The 19,128-nt window shown below is 45.7% G+C and overlaps 1 protein-coding gene across 2 annotated transcripts in view; it reads left to right on the top strand.

The window, feature by feature from the left end:
- The window catches only part of CFAP44 (cilia and flagella associated protein 44), a 131,836-nt gene that overhangs the window by 50,627 nt on the left and 62,081 nt on the right, over positions 1-19,128 (top strand). For both annotated transcript variants that reach the window (XM_075592860.1, XM_075592859.1), the window contains exons 16-23: positions 926-1,078; positions 3,463-3,693; positions 5,273-5,421; positions 8,595-8,868; positions 11,678-11,733; positions 14,218-14,380; positions 15,512-15,642; positions 18,446-18,639. In XM_075592860.1, the coding sequence (XP_075448975.1) occupies positions 926-1,078; positions 3,463-3,693; positions 5,273-5,421; positions 8,595-8,868; positions 11,678-11,733; positions 14,218-14,380; positions 15,512-15,642; positions 18,446-18,639 (1,351 nt within the window). The remainder of the gene's footprint in view (positions 1-925; positions 1,079-3,462; positions 3,694-5,272; positions 5,422-8,594; positions 8,869-11,677; positions 11,734-14,217; positions 14,381-15,511; positions 15,643-18,445; positions 18,640-19,128) is intronic.

A 19,128-nucleotide genomic window follows, 5' to 3' on the forward strand; every position in this document is an offset into this window, starting at 1 on the left:
GCAAATGTCCTTGAGATGTCTCTCTCTCTCTCTCTCTCTCTCTCTCTCTCTCTCACGTATCCATTCTCATTGTTCGTCGGAGAGTGTATTTTCTCCTGTTCAGCACTGCAACTTTGTCCATTGAGTAAGCGCATTCCTTTCACTTTGGGGATTTCTGCCATAATACACCTACCAGCCCCGAGAGAGACTGTGCAGCCAATTCAAGTCAAGCATCTGTAAGCGGCCTTCCATTGCCAATAGGTGTATCAGGCAGCGTCGGTACTTGTACACTGTGCTTTCTATGTGTATTTATGTTTGTGTGTCCCTATTATTTTACCATAGGACCTTATTAAATAGTTTTAACCACTCACAAGCAGCACTGGTAATTAATTACCTTTGAGTCTGGGACATTCACCTCAGTAACACTAGGGTACAATTGCATCTCTAAACCAGGTACCTCCTTATTCCCTACATGGACCTTAGCCACTGCTACCCCACCAGATTAGGGAGTGCATGTTTATTGGGGGCTTTTCTTTGCCTACTCTCCACCTCTGGAGTGACTTCTTGGCTCCGATATCCTTTTGTATTCTGGCAGAAGACTGCTCAGTAACTATAACCCCGAAGGTATAACGTTTTGCATGCCTGGTGTGATTTTTTATTTGACCTCCTGGCTAAAGATGTGCAACAGGTGTATTGAGCACGTTTAACCGGGTTCTACATTTAATGCAGCTACAAGCAAGACATGATAAAGACAATGCAAGAGACTTTGTAATATGTGATATCGTTTAATGGACGCACATATCAATCTTATAACGTTTCCTTATGCAAACGTTTGAGACTTTAGTGAGTCATAGTAAACTGCTTCTTCATAACCCTATTCTCCTTGTTTATTTATCATTATGTTGTGCTAACCAGGGGAATTCTCTTTGCTTCACCCATCTCGCAGGAGGAGAACATGCTGCTTGTGCTCTGTGAAAATGGATATGCTGTTCAGGTCCCTGCTCCCACGGCTGAGACGCAAGACCCGGTCTCCACCTATGAGATCCCTGACTTACCCCTACAGTACTTCAGGTTCAGCAGCATCAGATCCAAGATTGAGGTACACAACTAGTTATTACAGGCAGAGGCAGGGATGATCCGCAGGACTGCGATAGGGACTTGTTTTCAAGTATGTGATACAATACAGATACAATACTGATCCCTGACAACGATCCCAACTGGGAGTGAAACGCGTAGGGTATAACTACGTAACTTCAATACATTTTCTATGTTCGGATTTTTGAGTGCCCACTGTTTTACTTCAAGATGTATCATGGTCTGCAGTACTTGGGACTGCGCAATAGGAAGCTTCCCTGACAATCCCATTGTGCATCCTCAACCAATGTTATTCTCTATATAATACAATACAGAGAGGCCAGCCTTAAATAATAATTGTATATAGGTAGCAGGCCTCTGGTGGATATCCTTGGAAGTTAGTAAATGGTTTATTTCATAATTAATTAGTTACTCTCTACATCAAATACAAATCCCGCGTGTGAGCACATTCACATGTCTCAGACAGGTCGGCACCCCTGCCCTTCCACATTATCACCCACCATACGGTGCTTCCACTGCAGCAAGGGATTCTGGGTAATGACATGCAAATGAGCACACAGTGTCACTTTTTGCTTCTTGTCCACTTTAACATGAGACCCCTATAAGCGTACGCCTGCTGTATTACACAGCTTTTCAGCACAGCCTGGGTTACAGAAGTGCCGAGCCAGTGACCCTACTCACAGACAGCCGGGTTACTATGGAAACTACATCTATTCCCCCCTGACATTGTACTATGCACTTTGCACGTTTTAGATACTTGGCCGGTTTGTAGACTCATAGAAACATTATCGTGGTCTTCTATTAAATTATGCATGTGAACCAATATCACACGTTATATTAGTTTGTGCCAGGTTAGACGCAGGTAAAATGTTGAAATGGGAAGTGTATACCTTTTACAATGTATATTATAACGGTGCTACTATTCTGTGATATTCTGGCAATCAATGGGTTAATCTTGCTGGTTGCTCCTGTGTAACTTGTAATGCCCTTGGCTCTATGACGGATGATCTCGGCATATACGGAAGGCAGTCTTCAATCCAAAATATTACAGTATGTCCCCCGTATAAAGTTGTAGCTTAGCAAAGATCATATTGTCCTCGCAACATTGCGGAGAAACATAGTTCCAGCTGTTATCTTGGTTCTTCTTCCTGAATGTCACCATTATGTAATGTTGGGAGAGCAGCCGGTTTAGTAATCGCATGGTGATTATTTGATCATAGTCTGGGCACTAACATGCTACACACATTTGATGTATGATGTATGTTATTGACATTTTGTGCCATTGATGACCTCAAGTGGTGGTCATAAACTCTGTTAATCTACAATAATGGATTGAACTGCCCATGACTAACCACACTGTTATGAGCCAACAAAACCTATATATGTGTTACCTACATGATGCTATTAGATGGTGGCCAGCTTTGCTTTGGTGGGCTTCCTCCCCACGATCTCCCAGTATGGGCAGTGTCATTGTATGCTCAAAAGGATTGGCTTGCTGGTATCTATTGTTACCATCCTGGTATAGACTAAGTTTGGGATCAATATCTCCTGGACGGTGGTGTAGGATCAATACGGCTCTGAAATGGGAGATGAGCTTGTTCAAGTAATGTAAAGACAAAAACACAGTACTATACTGCCTATTAATGATTTCATATTACTAGAACTGGCACTTGGTTAGATGGATTTGTTTGGTAATCGGAAACTCGAGCTATTCATTAGACCAGGGGTGCCCAACTCCAGTCCTACAAGCGGGTCAGGTTTTCAGGCTATCCCTGCTTCAGCACAGGTGGCTCAATCACAGTTGCTCAGTCAAAATGACTGCATCCCCTGTGCTGAAGCTGGGATAACCTGAAGACCTGACTTGTTGGTGGCCCTTGAGGACCGGAGTTGCCCACTCCTGCATTAGACGGATCGATTAGGGCAGGGGTGCACAACTCCAGTCCTCAAATGCCACACACAGGCCAGGTTTTAAGAATATCCCTGTTTCAGCACAGGTGGCTCAATTAAAATAACTGAGCCACCTGTGCTGAAGCAGGGATAGCCTTAAAACCTGGCCTGTGTGTGGCCCTTGAGGACTGGAGTTGTTCCCCCCCGCCCTCCCCTTTGATTAGGAGTTGGTGACCGTGCCATGTTAATTTTAGTGTGAGGGTGCCTCAATAAGCAGGTTTGCATGGCAATGCTTGCAAAGTTTATTACTATGTATTATGCCCGAATTACTAATTGTGCGCATCACAAGTAGAAGCCGAAACCAGAAATCATATGTGAATATCTGGTCAAACTCACTTTGCGAAAACATGAAGAAGACCAGGGAACACGATTATTAAAAGTCATTAGATTGAATTGCTTATTAACATGAATTCATCTGCAGTGTATCCTTACCGCCAACAGAGAAATGAGGAGATGATCCGCAGACAGAAGTTGGCAGAGCAGAAGCAGAAGGAGTGGGAAGCCTGGATAAAGCAGCAGCAGGAGCAGGGGGTGGAACTTTCGGAAGAAGACCTTCAGAAGAAGCCAGATGAAGAGGAGGAGGAAGAGCTACCACCACTGTTTTTTCCTGAAAAACCTTGCCCCATCCTCTGTGGTTTTTACTCCACACCAGGAAAATTCTGGCTTTCCTTGGTAAGTCTTTTGATACACAGCTAATCGGAGTCCTAACAACCTTTCTGCAATTAAACTTTACTGACCCTGGTGGATATTATGTCCTGTGTTACATACGGAGACAGTAGAATAACGCTATTCCTTAATCATGTTCCTAGTCTAGAGGTTCCCAATATTTGTAACTACCCCCCCTCCCCCACGAAAAAAAAGCTTTACTTTTGCCTTTGGGAATCCTCTTCTGTATTTGCTGCGCAAAGGAAGAAGATCAAGGTTTGGGTCCCTCAACATATAATGATTCCACCCCCCGGAACATTTGCCATTCTTTCCTTCTGTCACCTATTCTCCACCCTCACTCTCTATTTGTCACTTTACGTCCTCTCTCTTTCTTTGCCACTTTCTGTATCTGTGTGTATATTCCTCCTTTCATGCCGAGACCCTCCTGTAAGTTCTGGGCCCCCCAAGGGATGGGAAACATGGTCGCTCTCCAGTAATTGCAGTGGCTGTGATTCCCATCGGACATGCCCTTAAAGCTACTTGGCACTGTACAAATTCCATTAACCCGGAAATATACATACACTTTGAGATGTTATTTAGAAAATAGCGTGCTTTTGTAACATGTATTGATTATAATAAAATAATTACAATATTTGACTACTAGAATGAGAACTTTTTCAATTGGTTGTAATACAATATCTATTACATTTTATTACTGAGCTTGCAGCATTTATAAAAAATATATATATATTTCTTGGTTAATGAAACTTGTGGAGAGTCCAACATCTTCTTACATTTCAGAGACAACACAGACAGATAGCGCTATAAACAAAATCAAGTCAAAGACAGCAAGACCAAAATAGGACGGGAGGGGGGGGGTGTCGAATGTTTTGACGTTAGGGTAGTAATGTGTGCACAGCTATTTATTTCAATGCATAATCATTGGTTGGTTTAGAAGTCGCGCTGGCATATGATAATGCCAAAAGGTAGCCCATAAAAGTACAGTAGCAATAATTACGGAGATGTGGAGCTATGCAATGCACCAAAAAACCTCCTATTACATATATGTATTGGAGAATTATCCGCATACATCAGATACTTCTTTCTGGATGTCAGTGTTGATGTTTCTGGGTCCTAAAATCTTGATACAATCACAAAGTCGAAACACCTTGGCAGGGTCTCCAGAATATGTGCGCTGTGCTGAGAATCTCTCTTGATACAGAGACGTATCCCTAGCTCCCAGGAGAAGCTTTGCAATGAATGTGTTTCTATTTTGAAGTCTTTGGTTTTTGTCATGGACAGGAACGGCAGACCTTGTAGATCTGGGTTTTAGCCTTCTGGTCAATATTAGAAAAGGTCCAAATGTAAGATCCATCAAATGTAATCCGAGTTTCCCATGTTCTTCCGAACCTCACCTTCAGTTCCATTAACATCATTCTGGGACTGAACATCGCCATACTCTTTTGTCTCCCACCTTAAGCCCAGAATGAGCTTGGCCTCATCCTTAAGGTTCTCTTAGAGGACATATGGTATTACAATACCTTCTTAAGAGGCTGCCACGACCTGTGATATTCACATTAGAATTCCATCACTTTCTCTGCTGTAGGATGGGTACGACTCAGGATTTCTTTACCACTGCGAGTTTTCAGAGAGCGAGGATCACACCGGCGACCCTTCTACGAGGAAGGATGAACCTTTAAGTGCGATACCTGTTGAAAACGCAAGTGACAATCCCATCTGTAAAATGCATTTCAGGTACAGAAACTTACAGGCAGGGAAGTGGACCCTGGCAAATGTGTTTCTTTAGACAACACTGATTATTGGTTTCCTTGGAATATAATTGGTTTCCTTGGAATAATGCAATCCTCCCCCACCCCCCCCTAAAGTAAAAGTGTCTCTTGCTTGCTTCCTGTGTACATATAGTAATGTTATCGGGTAATTATTGTTGTCTCCTTTTCTCGTTATCCTGTTATCATTATATAAACAAGGCAACAAATGGATAAACAGAAGTTCACAGAGTCTTATCGCAAAAAGAGTTCAACAAAGATAATAAATACCTCCCAAAACATTTGGTTACTATGAAGACATTAAGGAGCCTATGCTATAAGCGTTGATTAGCCACTTATCGAGCACTTATCGGCCAAAATTCAGTAAGCCTCGATAAGTGGGCGATAAGGCATAAATCGCCAAAAATTTCAGCTGTCATAAAAAAATCGCCAGGTGAGCGGCGATAAGCCACTTATAGACAGATTCTGAAACTCGTACAATTCTAGTAGCCGCGATTAGGTTAGAGGCTAATCGCAGCTCTAGAGTGGCAAGTTTCTCCCAAAATCCTCACGCCAGAAAAGTTGGTGTGAGGCTGGGGAGGAGCTGCTGAGAGGCGGCGAGACAGAACTTATGAAAAAAAATGCTTTTTTTTTCTGCATGGGATTGATGCCGGGAGTCTCCGGAGCTGATATCCATTAATATCAGCACCAGAGACCCCAGGCATGAATCCCATGCAATAAAAATGCATTTACAGGCAACTTCATTACCTTAGCGGCTAACCGCTAAGGCAATGAAGGGGTTAACCCCTCCCGCTACCCACCAAGGACCAAATACCCCCTTCACCCACCCCCGCTACCCACAATAAACATAAATACCCACCTCCTCTACCCTCACATGATTGATACCAGAGGCCGCGGGTGTCCTCAGGTGGTCCCCGCGGGTGTCCGGGCGTACACAGGGGGTCTCCGCGGGTGTCTGTGGGCCCTCAGGTGGTCCCCGTGGGCGTCTGGGGGCCCTCGGATGGTCTCCGCGAGTGTCTGGGGGCCCTCGGGTCGTCTCTGCGGGTGTTTGGGGGCCCTCGGGTTGTCTCTGCGGGTGTCTGGGGGCCCTCGGGTCGTCTCTGCGGGTGTCTGGGGGCCCTCAGGTGGTCCCTGTGGGTGTCCAGGAGTCCTCAAGTGGTCGCCGCAGGTGTCTGGGGGCCCTTGGATGGTCCCCGCAGGTCTCTTCTGGCCTGCGGTACCAATCCTGTGTCAAAAAAAAAGTGCAATACATTGAAATAAATACACCCCCCCAACACATACAGTACAGTAATGGGCAAAATAACTATTATCCAGATATGGATAATAGTGCATTTGCCCATTATAAATTAAAACATTAGCCAGCCAGCATAAATAAAGTAAATAAACCTTTCTACTTACCTCTGCCATCATGAAGAGAGTCCTTGGCAGCATACTGCAGGTCCATGTCCTCCGATTCTAGCAAAAATACATGATAAAATACAATCTAATGGCCCCTAACTCCTTAATCACCTTAGCGATTAATAACCACTATAGTAATTAAGGGGTTAACCCACCCTCCCCCGCTACCCACTCGGGACGCCTAACCACCCACCCCTGGACCACTATACGCACCCTATAGCCATTGATTGGTATAGTGGTACATCATACCCATATAATATGGGCATGATAAGCCACTATAGCAGTCAATAGTCACCCTAATAAAAAAGCATGAAGGCCAAAAATAAACAGCAATAAAAGATATACACAAGCACCTAAACACCCCAATTCAAGAAATAAAAGCACTAGCCAACCAATTAAATAAATAAATGCACTAGCCAACCAAATAAATAAATAAAGGTAAGAGAAATATTGAATGTATGTAAATGTCTTTTTTTCAAGTTTTTTCATTGTATTTATTTATTTTTATGTTTGTGATTGCCCATTGACTGATAATGTATTAATCTGTGCTCCTTTAGGGTACAAATAAATACAGTGACAGCCAATGCATTTTTTGGCAAATGCTTGTTTTGAATTGATTGTAATTTTTCTATTTGTTTTTATTGTTTGGATTCGATTGTTAGGAATTTGGATGGCTTGTTTTTAGTACATTTTAGGATTGGTAAGCGTAATAAATGAATTATTTGTTTAGTTGGCTACTGGTTTACATTCATTAATTGTTTGGTTGGCTAGTGTTTAAAATTAATTAATTAATTGATTAGTTGGTGAGTGCATTTATTTATTTAATTGGTTGGCTAGTGCTTTTATTTCTTCAATTGGGGTGTTTAGGTGCTTGTGTATATGTTTTATTATTGTGTATTTTTGGCCTTCATGCTTTTTTATTAGGGTGACCATTGACTGCTATAGTGGCTTATCATGCCCATATTATATGGGTATGATGTACCACTATTCCAATCAATGGGTATAGGGTGGGTATAGTGGTCCCGGGGTGGGTGGTTAGGCCTCCCGGGTGGGTAGAGGGGGAGGGTGGGTTAACCCCTTAATTACTAACTAACCGCTAAGGTGATTAAGGGGTTAGGGGCCGTTGGATTGTATTTTTTTATGTATTGTTGCTGGCATTGAAGGACATGGACCTGCAGTATGCTGACGAGGATGCCCTTCATGATGGTGGGGTATGTAGAAAGGTGTATTTACTTATTTATTTTGCCCATTACTGTACTGTATATGTAGAGGGGGTGTATTTATGTCAATGTATTGCACATATTCTTTTTGCCACGGGATTGGTATCCGCAGTGACTACCTGAGAACCCCCGGACACCCGCGGGGACCACCAGAGGGTTCCCAGACACCCGCAGGGACCACCCCAGGGCCCCTACACACCCACAGGAACCACCCGAGGGCCCCCAGACACTCGCAGGGATCACCCGATCTGTGTGCCAGATGATTAAAATACTTAATATTTTCTGTACCTTATCATGAAACGGTTTTATACCAAGTTTTACCTGGGGCAAGAATAGCCAGTTTTTCAAAAATCGTTATTAAATCAATAGAGATTTATCGTCGTGTCTGGTGCTTTCTTAGTCACAATTCTTAGCTCGTAGAAAAATTAAACAGGTTTTTTGTTGTTTTTCTCTACCCTACTAAGAACGGCAAATGAAATGAATTGTTTGTATCGAACATAAAAAGCGTTTATTTGATTCACAGCTCCAACAAGCAGTTGCTATTTTGTGGGATGAAGGACGGAGCTGTGCGGGTCTACCCACTGCAGGCAAACGATCCCATACTGACTTCAATGCACGGCTTCTGGTCCCAGGGCGTCCATGATAACGAGTACGGGAGAATCCAGGCCATCTCTTCCAGCTACGACGATCAGTATTTGGTGACATGTGGCGCAGATAGTAACATCTTTACCTTCAGCATCCTGTCCATGGAGGACATTGAGCGCAACCTGAAAGTGGCCAGAGTGCCTTCTCCAAGGGTATGTCTTCTGCCCCCAAAACTCTCTAGAGGTCATCGAATCTCAGAATATTTATATTTGCTCACATGGCTAAAAGTATAGACCCCGTTATATGAAATGGGTTTCCAGTATTTCTCTAGTTTAATCACTCTAGTCTTCAGATGTCATCTAAAGAGGTCTTCAAAGCTCATATACAGGGTGTCCACACGAAGAGGCACAGACCATTGTAAACATTAAAACAAGTCTCTCGTTATACAGGTTGCTTTACACTACAAGAGGCCCCATTATGAGTTGGTAATATTTTGATTACCCAGTTGCTAGTATTATCGGTTATTTTCTATTCAATTGCTAGAACAGTGTCCTTCCAAATAGTGTTTTCATTAGCGCAAAGTGTGTTTATTGTGGGAATTTAGAGTGAAAGAAAATCGTTTCAACAGTAGCTTGAATATTTTGCCGAACAATATCAAGAAAGACCACCGGCAACCGGGGTCCTACCGAAATGTGTTGCCAAATGGCGAGGAAGGGGTTCAGTCTGTGACAGGCAACAAGTCGTACAAAGCATGATGGGTAGGGCTGAGAAGTGTGTAGAAGGAAATGGAGGATATTTCCAGCACTTATCATAGATTCATAAAAGAATTCAAACGTTTAAATATAATCAGTTATTAATTCAATTATTGTATTTTCTTTATTGAAGTTGCCTACAAGTAAATACGCCGTGCCACTTTTAATGTTTACCATGGTTCGGGCCTCTTTTTAGTGTGGACACCCTGTATAAACTACGTGCTGAACCATGCTGGGCTATTAGTACCGTAGGTATCATTACTAATTAAGTAAAGTCCTAAAAAATACTTCTTATGTTATGTATGTATATATATATATATATATATATATATATATATATATATATATATATATATATATAAAACCAGTGGTTGACAAATCACCAAAAAATCTACTCGCCACACAAAAAAATCTACTCGCCACCTAGTACCAAACGTGTGCTGCTTGGGCCAATATTTACTCGCCCGGGGGTTAAATCCACTCGCCCGGGGCGAGCAAATGTATAGGTTTGTCGAACACTGTATATAACACAGTATATATACACACAATTTGGTGAAGCACTGCAGAAGATACATAGAAAGTGAATAGAAATTTGGCGGTAGGATTAGGTGCTCGCTGGACGATCGGTGTTCACCTCTCCGAATCAAAACAATTTAAAAATAGAAAATGTCCACAGCACTCCAGGATTAGATAAATATAAAGATACATTTATTTAACACATAACGAGACACAAACAATAAAATCTGAGCGACGTTTTGAGCCAAAAAACAGACCTTTCTCAAGCTCCTTGAGAAAGGGTTGGTTTTTGGCTTGCAACGTCGCTTAGATTTTATTATTTGTATCTTGTGATGTGTTGAATAAATGTATCTTTATATTTTTCTAATCCTGGAGTGCTGTGGCAATATATAGGGGTCTCAAACTCAGTCCTCAAGGGCCACCAACAGGCCAGGTTTTCAGGATATCCCTGCTTCAGCACAGGTGGCTCAAACAGTCCCAGCTGAAGCACAGGTGGCTCTATCAGTCCCAGCTGAAGCAGGGATACCCATAAAAGCCGACCTGTTTGTGGCCCTTGAAGACTGAGTTTGAGAACCCCGGTTTAGACTCGAGTATTATTTCTATTAGCCACAGTTGTCCCACACAACACTTTATAAATTGTGATATATTTAATGTGTCCAACATAGAAGGCTCATTGCAATATCTCATGACTCATAAGGGGTGTACTTTTTATGTGCTCTAATGGTAACGATATCACAATATAAACAGCATTATAACAAAGCTTTAACTGTTGTAAAACCTGTAAACCTGGGGCCCAAAATCCCCCAGAGTGCTATGTATAAAACGTTCCCGTCTGCAAAACTGGGACAAAAAAGTGCACCAGCTTTCTCAATGCGAAGATCCCCATTGTATCCTACGGGACAGTTTGATATCTGGTGCAGCGTTTTGCTCTGGTTTAGCAGCCGGGAGACTCTTATACATAACCACCCAGATCGCTAAAACAAAACCTAGAGAAAACAAGAACATTTTGTGTCTTGGATATATATCAATCGCTGTTGTTGCCCCTGTTGTGCATCTGTTTGGTACCAGCGCATCTTTAACCTATGTTAACCCTATGGGGTCCATATATCAATGCGCATGCAGCTTATGTAACACGTTTGCTGCCCCAGCGCCTCTTGCATCTGGCACACGTTCCCAAGCAGTAAGGTTTGCAGCATCTCAGACCTGGCAAGTTGCTGCAGATTGAGGGGAGAGACAGTGACGCACAGAGGTGCCGCGTTTCATGCATCTTGTTATTCTCTGCGCACCATGCGACTTCTCCCTAACTCCTTCGTGTTACACTCCCGAAATCGTAAGCTGACTCCCATGGGCATTAAAACTGAGCAAAGACCTTGATACATTGACTCGACGAGGCACAAAATTAAACTGACGCTCTTTGTGTTTCACGGGAAAGCATGCAATGCATATCTGGCACATTGAGGAATACCTTCTGGAAGTAAAGAGGTTACGCAGACCTGCGCTGTCTCCGGGCCAGTCAGAGGGGGCGTCACCCAGCATTCACACGCTCGCCCACCTGTAAAACAGCTTGCAATGTGAACACTGCTGAATCCTTGTATACATATATTGAGGCAGTCTAGGAATGAATGACATCGTTATGACATGATTAGTCTCCCAACATGAGACTTAAATACGATCGTTTACCCCAACCGGACCGAGACTGTGACCTGGTTGTAATCAGAATGTGTAACCCGTTCTTCTTTCCATGTTATCACAGGTGGCGCTGGAACTAGAAAAGCCAGCAGAAGATATTGAGGATCCAAATGCTTACAGGTAACGTCTCCCTACAGGAGGGGCGATTGAGATGACCACTTTCAATGCATTTATTGGCCCCTTTGGCAGTGAAGGGGTTAAAATGCTGTTTGAAAAGCTCTAGATGACTAGGTCCTCAGACACGGGGGTATGTCTGAGCTGTCGCTGTCTGAGTCCCCCGGCCCGGAGCAGCCACCACTCTCTCCCTCCCCCTTAGCGGAAATGCGGACACGGCAGACGGATTTTGTGTGAGTTGTTTTGTGAGTCGGTGTGTGTGTTTTTCTCTCCTCTCCCCCCGCGCGCTGCCTTCCTCCTCTCCCCCCGCGCGCTGCCTTCCTCCTCTCCCCCCGCGCGCTGCCTTCCTCCTCTCCTCTCCCCCCGCGCGCTGCCTTCCTCCTCTCCCCCCGTGCGCTGCCTTCCTCCTCTCCTCTCCTCTCCCCCCGCGCGCTGCCTTCCTCCTCTCCTCTCCCCCTGCGCGCTGCCTTCCTCCTCTCCTCTCCCCCTGCGCGCTGCCTTCCTCCTTTCCTCTCCCCCCGCGCGCTGCCTTCCTCCTCTCCTCTCCCCCCGCGCGCTGCCTTCCTCCTCTCCCCCCGCGCGCTGCCTTCCTCCTCTCCCCCCGCGCGCTGCCTTCCTCCTCTCCCCCCGTGCGCTGCCTTCCTCCTCTCCTCTCCCCCCGCGTGCTGCCTTCCTCCTCTCCCCCCGCGTGCTGCCTTCCTCCTCTCCCCCCGCGTGCTGCCTTCCTCCTCTCCTCTCCCCCCGCGCGCTGCCTTCCTCCTCTCCTCTCCCCCGCGCGCTGCCTTCCTCCTCTCCTCTCCCCCCGCGCGCTGCCTTCCTCCTCTCCTCTCCCCCCGCGCGCTGCCTTCCTCCTCTCCTCTCCCCCCGCGCGCTGCCTTCCTCCTCTCCTCTCCCCCCGCGCGCTGCCTTCCTCCTCTCCCCCGAGCGCTGCCTTCCTCCTCTCCCCCCGCGCGCTGCCTTCCTCCTCTCCTCTCCCCCCGCGCGCTGCCTTCCTCCTCTCCCCCCGCTCGCTGCCTTCCTCCTCTCCTCTCCCCCTGCGCGCTGCCTTCCTCCTCTCCTCTCCCCCCGCGCGCTGCCTTCCTCCTCTCCTCTCCCCCCCCGCGCTGCCTTCCTCCTCTCCCCCCGTGCGCTGCCTTCCTCCTCTCCTCTCCCCCCGCTCGCTGCCTTCCTCCTCTCCTCTCCCCCGAGCGCTGCCTTCCTCCTCTCCTCTCCCCCCGCTCGCTGCCTTCCTCCTCTCCTCTCCTCTCCCCCGAGCGCTGCCTTCCTCCTCTCCTCTCCCCCCGCGCTGCCTTCCTCCTCTCCTCTCCTCTCCCCCGAGCGCTGCCTTCCTCCTCTCCTCTCCCCCTGCGCGCTGCCTTCCTCCTCTCCTCTCCCCCCGCGCGCTGCCTTCCTCCTCTCCTCTCCCCCCGCGCGCTGCCTTCCTCCTCTCCGGTGACTGCTGGTGTTGGAAGCTGATGTCGCTGATGGTCTCTTCTGCCAGCAGTGACACCACTTCCGTCACCATGCAGTCCATTTACTGCTATAGAATTTTTCTCATGTAATAGGTGCCGCTAAAGAAGTTTCACTTCAAAAGACCCCCACCCAATACATTTTAAAAAGACCCCTACACCCCCAATAAATATTTAAAAAAAGAATCACCCTCTAATACATATAAACAAGATGCCCAATACATATTTAAAAAAAAAGAGACTTACCTTGTGGATGGTCTGCAGGGGCCCATCCAGCCGGCACTGCAAGTTGGGCCCGACTTCTGGCCAGGCCCGACCTCTGGGTCTCTCGCGGCCGGGCCCCGGCTCTCACTCACAGCAGGCTTCCTCCGCCGGACCTTCCTCCATGACGTCGCGCGCCGGATGCTGGGCCAAGCCTACTTCCGGCGCGCTGACATCACAGAGGCCCGTCGGCGTGGGACAGTGATAGAGACCTGCAGGCATCTGAGAGAGAGCCGGGTGCGAGAGGACCGGCAGCCGGGCTTGGACAGAGATCGGGGCCAACTTGCGCCGCCAGCCGCTGGGCCCCCCCAGCTAGCGGGCCCGGGACACCTGTACCTTCTGGACCCCATGTCGGCGGCCCTGATTGTCACCTCCGTTGAGGGGATGGACCACTGATGAACTGACAAGAAACAGGGGAGGAACCTAGTAAAACTATTGCTCTACATGCAGTATGATGCCTTTAGAATGACTTTAATAATAAAAGGATATAAATGTAAGCGACAGCTTGGATGACTATCATGAATGGCAAGATACGGCAATATGTCCAGGCTCTCGGCTATTGAAAATGATGCTGTGAAATTCACCAAGAGAGCTCCTCGTGAGCCGTGGACTGGCGTCACAGAAGAGACGTTTGTGATCTTCCAAGCTGGTATCATTTAGTAACCTGTAACAAGCATTCTTATGGGGATCCAATAATGTGTCACCTCCGGTAACAGATCCTGGGACATTCCATGAAATGCTTCTTCTTCTTTTGATTGACTCTTTGCATTTTGCTCGGCAGCATTGAGAATGCCAAGCAGAAACTGCAATACGACCTGATGCTCAGGCAAGCGGAGGAAAAGAAGGCCAGCAAGAGGAAGGAGCTGGCGCTGCTGAGGAACCAGTTCCGGCTGCTGCTGATCAAGAATACGGAGCTGCCATCTCACATGCAGCTGGGGAGAGCAGTGAGTGTCCTACACCAGCGGGGCTCAACTCCAGTCCTCAAGCCCCCAACAGGTCAGGTTTTCAGGATATCCCAGCTTCTGAACAGGTGATGAAGCTGGGATGGATTGAGCCACCTGTGTTGAAGCAGTGACTGATTGAGCCACCTGTGTTGAAGCAGTGACTGATTAAACCACCTGTGCTGAAGCTGGGATTGATTGAACAACCTGTCTTGAAGCAGGGACTGATTGAGCCACCTTTGTTGAAGCAGGGATATCTTGAAAACCTGACCTGTTGGGGGAGAGGGGGGGGCTTGAGGTCTGGAATTGAGCACCCCTCTCCTAAAGCCAACTTGAGCCCCAATTCCATACGCTGTGAAGCTGACTTCCCCTTGCTCCGGAAGATGGCAGCTCCTTTCATTAGAATGGAGCTTAAATCTTTCTGAGCATGGGGAAGGTGACTTCACAGCATAAGGGATTGGGGCGTTGGTGTCTGAAGTGTGGAAGGTCCTGGTGATATACTCTTCACACCTTCTTACTTCAGCACAATGGACTTGTTGAACCTCTGTTTTATTTCTTGGCCTTTCGATGTAGAGATGTACGAATGTTTTACAATGCGCTTTGTGCCATGTTTCTTTTGTATTTCACATTTTCAAAAAGGGTGAGAGTACTCAAAATGTCTGCCCACTTAGCCAGAAATGTGCCGCTTTTAGGGAATATGGCGGAATTTAGGATCAGGTCAGCGGCATATTGACTTTTACGGCTTCATTTTTGTGGGGGAAAAAGGGCAAATTTCGCCTGGTTCCCAAATTTCAGCAAACATTTTACATATCTCTACATTCAAGGGAGAGATGTTCTTAGGATATAAAATGATACCCAAACGGCAAACATCTTCTTCAATACCCCGTGCAAGTAACATCCTGCTTACAATTGTACGGTTTTTCCAGCACATTGTAACAATATCACATGGAAGAAGAGCAGGGCCATTAAGTAACTACTGTAGCTAAAATTAAATGACACCGCTAGACAGCGGCCGCACTGGTGTCCAGTTTAAGGGCAGTCGTTTTGTTTACTCCTGGTGGAATGAATGAAATCATGTCCGTGTCAGGGCGGGATTTCAAATGTCCTATATCCATGTGGTCCTTCCCATTGTAGGAGTTTGAGATGGATCGCAGAATCCGGGAGGAGATGGAGAGGCAGACATCAGAGAGGATCCGCACTGTTCTGAAAGAGCTGGCTTGGGAGCAGGAGAAACACAAGATTGGACTGCAGAAACTTGAGGACCGGTAAGTGATAAGACGATGTCAACGTATCTCCACTGGAACTGAAGCCGCATCACTCATTTACTGCATCATTGGCTTCATTGGAGTCTTTCTTACCAAACGTACTGATCCTGTTATTAGCATAAATAAAGTATGTGCAGCAACTGAGTGGCATTGACAAAGGCTAAGAGATTAAGGGCCTCATGCAGAGAGCAGCGCAAAAAGGAATCTCGCCATTTGCCGGCGAAAATGGAGCTTTAAACCGCCGTAAAAGGCAAGTTTAAAAAAAAGCGCCATTTTTTTTTTTGTTGCTTGAAATTCGCCGCGCGGCTGGAGAGTTTCTAATCTCTCCAGTTTTTTTTCCTGCCATATGCAGAGAGCCGCGATCGCCATCTAGTGGCTGTTCGCGCCAAAAAAATGGCGCGATTTTCAACATTTTTCCTCTCCACCAAGCAGCTGGCGCTCCGCGGCCGGTGGAGGGGGAAAAAAAAAAAACGCAATTTTTTCCCCAGTAGTTTCAACAGCGCTCATAGCGCTCATAGCGCTGGTTGAAACTCTCCATATGCAGAAAGGATTGTAAATGCAGTTTTATGCCCTTTCTGCATATGGAGAAAAAAACTCTCCAAAAAAAGCTAAATTTTTTCCCCCTCTCCAATTCTAAATAGCGCTGCTCTCTGCATGAGGCCCAAAGTCTTTTTTTACAATCACAGCTGATACATACAGTGTCTTCCTCTAATGGCGTAGTTTCCCGGGAAGCAAGTAACATGTGGCCAATTTGACGAATCACAATTGGAATAATAATGACATCTCCATGACCATGGGACTTGTAGAGGAAAAACTGGTGCTTGCCTACCTATGCCCCAAAACTCCCTATAACCCAAGCTTGTTAAATAAAATAGGAAGCACGGCTACATTTACTGTAACTCAGGTTACCATTTTCTGCTCTGTCTATGTTGTAACATACAATATTCCTGAAAAGGTCGCAGGAAGCCGGTTACAAAAAAAAAGAAAGGGTTTTTTTTCTCCAAGTTATGTGTCATATATCAAAATCATCGAATCGTTTTTGTTTAGTTTATATTCTGGAGAAACTTTGGTGCAGAAACATTAGGAAGCAGCTCGGTCGCGGGAGACGCGGTCTGCGGGCGCCGCGCACTCTTGCTTCCTTGACCGCAGCGCCCGGGACAGATGAGTCTTGCTACATCTGTAGATAAAAAAAATGATAAAACAATAAGGTCACAGGTCTTCCGAGATCCTTCGTACCATTCAGTCCGTCTCCCTTTGATCGATCAATAAAAGAAGAAAACAAACCATAGTGCAAAACCCAGGACCACCCAACGCGTTTCCTGGGTCTGCTGTCCACTTTACCATGGGTTGCCATTCACTTTATAGAGTCTTTCCTTTTATAGGCTTACTAGTGCTGTTCAAATAATAACCCTTAAATGTCCATCTCCAGTTATTCTAATAATATTTTATATTCACATTTTCTTATTATTGGTATGCATTTCGAATGTTATATCATGTATTATATATACCTGTATACAAATAGGAGGTACAGTGTATATGTAACACTATTTATCTGAAGACTTATTCTATATGAAGTCTTTATTTGAAAACATTCTTTTATAAACTACTAGCTGATATACCCGGCGTTGCCCGGTATGTAATTTTCCCGCTCCCCCTCTCTCTCCCCATTCACCTCTCTCTCCCACTTCCCCTCTCTGCCCCCCTCTCTCTTTCTCCCCCGTTCACAGCAATCCGGTCCCCCCCTGCACATGAATGCGGCCCCCTCTCCCTTCACAGCTCCGGTCCCCCCCCCCCCATGTTCACAACTCCGTCCCCCCCCCATTCACAGCTCCATTCCCCCCTGTTTACAGCTCTGTTCCCCCCCGTTCACAGCTGCCCCCCCCCTCCTGTTCACACCTCCGCCCCCCCCCCCATATATTTAAAATTATTATATACATTTGCATTTTTTTTAAATTAAAGTTCTTTTTGTATATATCTATATCCCTTCCTTCCTTCTGTATACACTGGGTTTACTCCCTTTCATTTATAATTCCTAGTGAATATATTACATTATTATGGATTGGTATTTTCAGGAATAAAATTTCATACAATCAAAGTAGGAATTATAATAATTGTCCTAATTATGGTTTAAAGGAGAAAACTTAACACCTTTTGCTGTTCAGATTCTATTTTAATTACGGGTGTTTAGTAATATTGTTGTAGAGTGGATAATAGATCCACGAAACGCGTTGGATGGAATTGAAGTGTTCACGGTAGGAGAATGTTGCCGGCGGAGATGACTGGAAGTTTCCATTGCTGTGGCTGGACTAGAAGTAGTTGGGGTCGCAGGGAGATGCCGGCAAGCACCGACGGGGAAATCTTTCAGGGCAGCTCTGGCAAAATCACTACTTTGGCTGTAGTGTTTAAGAGAAATTGAGAGTGACATTTTTATACAAATACACTCTGGTATTGAACTATGGTTTGGGTTTTTGGGAGACACTGAACGATACAAAGGATCTCTGAAGAGGAGGATACATGTAGGACTGCTACTAACGACCCTTGTGTGCGCAACTAATTACTAACATTTCCCTTGGGTATACTAACTATCTTTGATTTTATTCTTTCTCTTTTATGTTTTTCTTATATTTTTTTCTTTTAATTATTTCTTAGCCATTTTATACCCTTGGATTTAAGATGCATATAATGTGTTGCTGGCCTCTCTGACGGTGAGGGGGTTAACCAAAGAGGAATACCCGGGATCCGGGGAGCTTCTCTGCATACGGTGCTGTTTGTGACAATGTCCTTCCTCTCTGTCATACACCAGGTTTCGGGACAGGGTTGAATTTGACACCGTCACAATTCACGCCATCAACAGTGACCACCAGGTGTCGACATTCCGGCTGTTGGCTTTCTCTGAGAAGTACTTCAAGGTGAAAGCGGCGTTTGGGAAGAGGCGGCTCACCCGCCATGAACTGCGCCTGAAAGATATGGAGGCAGTCAAAGAGAACCGTGATACAGGTGAGCAGAACAATGCCCAGCAGCTAATGCTGGTCAGATTAGCACAATTATTGTGTGTTTCCAAAGAGGTCTCACCTATGGGCAAAAGGACATAATCGCTGTGATATATTTCATGGTCTTAATGTAGGTGATTAATACCTTAAAAAAAAGTCTGCCCAGTGGGGAGTATTTTCAGTTTAGTTATCGTATGTATGAATGTATGTCTTTATTTATATAGCGCCATTAGTGTACATAGCGCGTCACAGCAGTAATACACGTGACAATCCATATAAATAGCAAATTATACAAATAACAGATCATGGGAATAAGTGCATCAGACATAAAGTAACATTTAGGAAGAGGAACGCCTGGTCCAAGGAGCTTACAGTCTAATTGGTAGGTAGGGAGAACGTACAGAGACAGTAGGAGGGCGTTCTGCTAAGTGCGTCTGCAGGGGGCCAAGCTTTATGTATCAGGTGTATAGTATCAGCCATGGTGCTACTCCTGCCT

This window comes from Ascaphus truei, chromosome 3, assembly GCF_040206685.1.
Source record: "Ascaphus truei isolate aAscTru1 chromosome 3, aAscTru1.hap1, whole genome shotgun sequence".
NCBI classification, from domain to species: domain Eukaryota; kingdom Metazoa; phylum Chordata; class Amphibia; order Anura; family Ascaphidae; genus Ascaphus; species Ascaphus truei.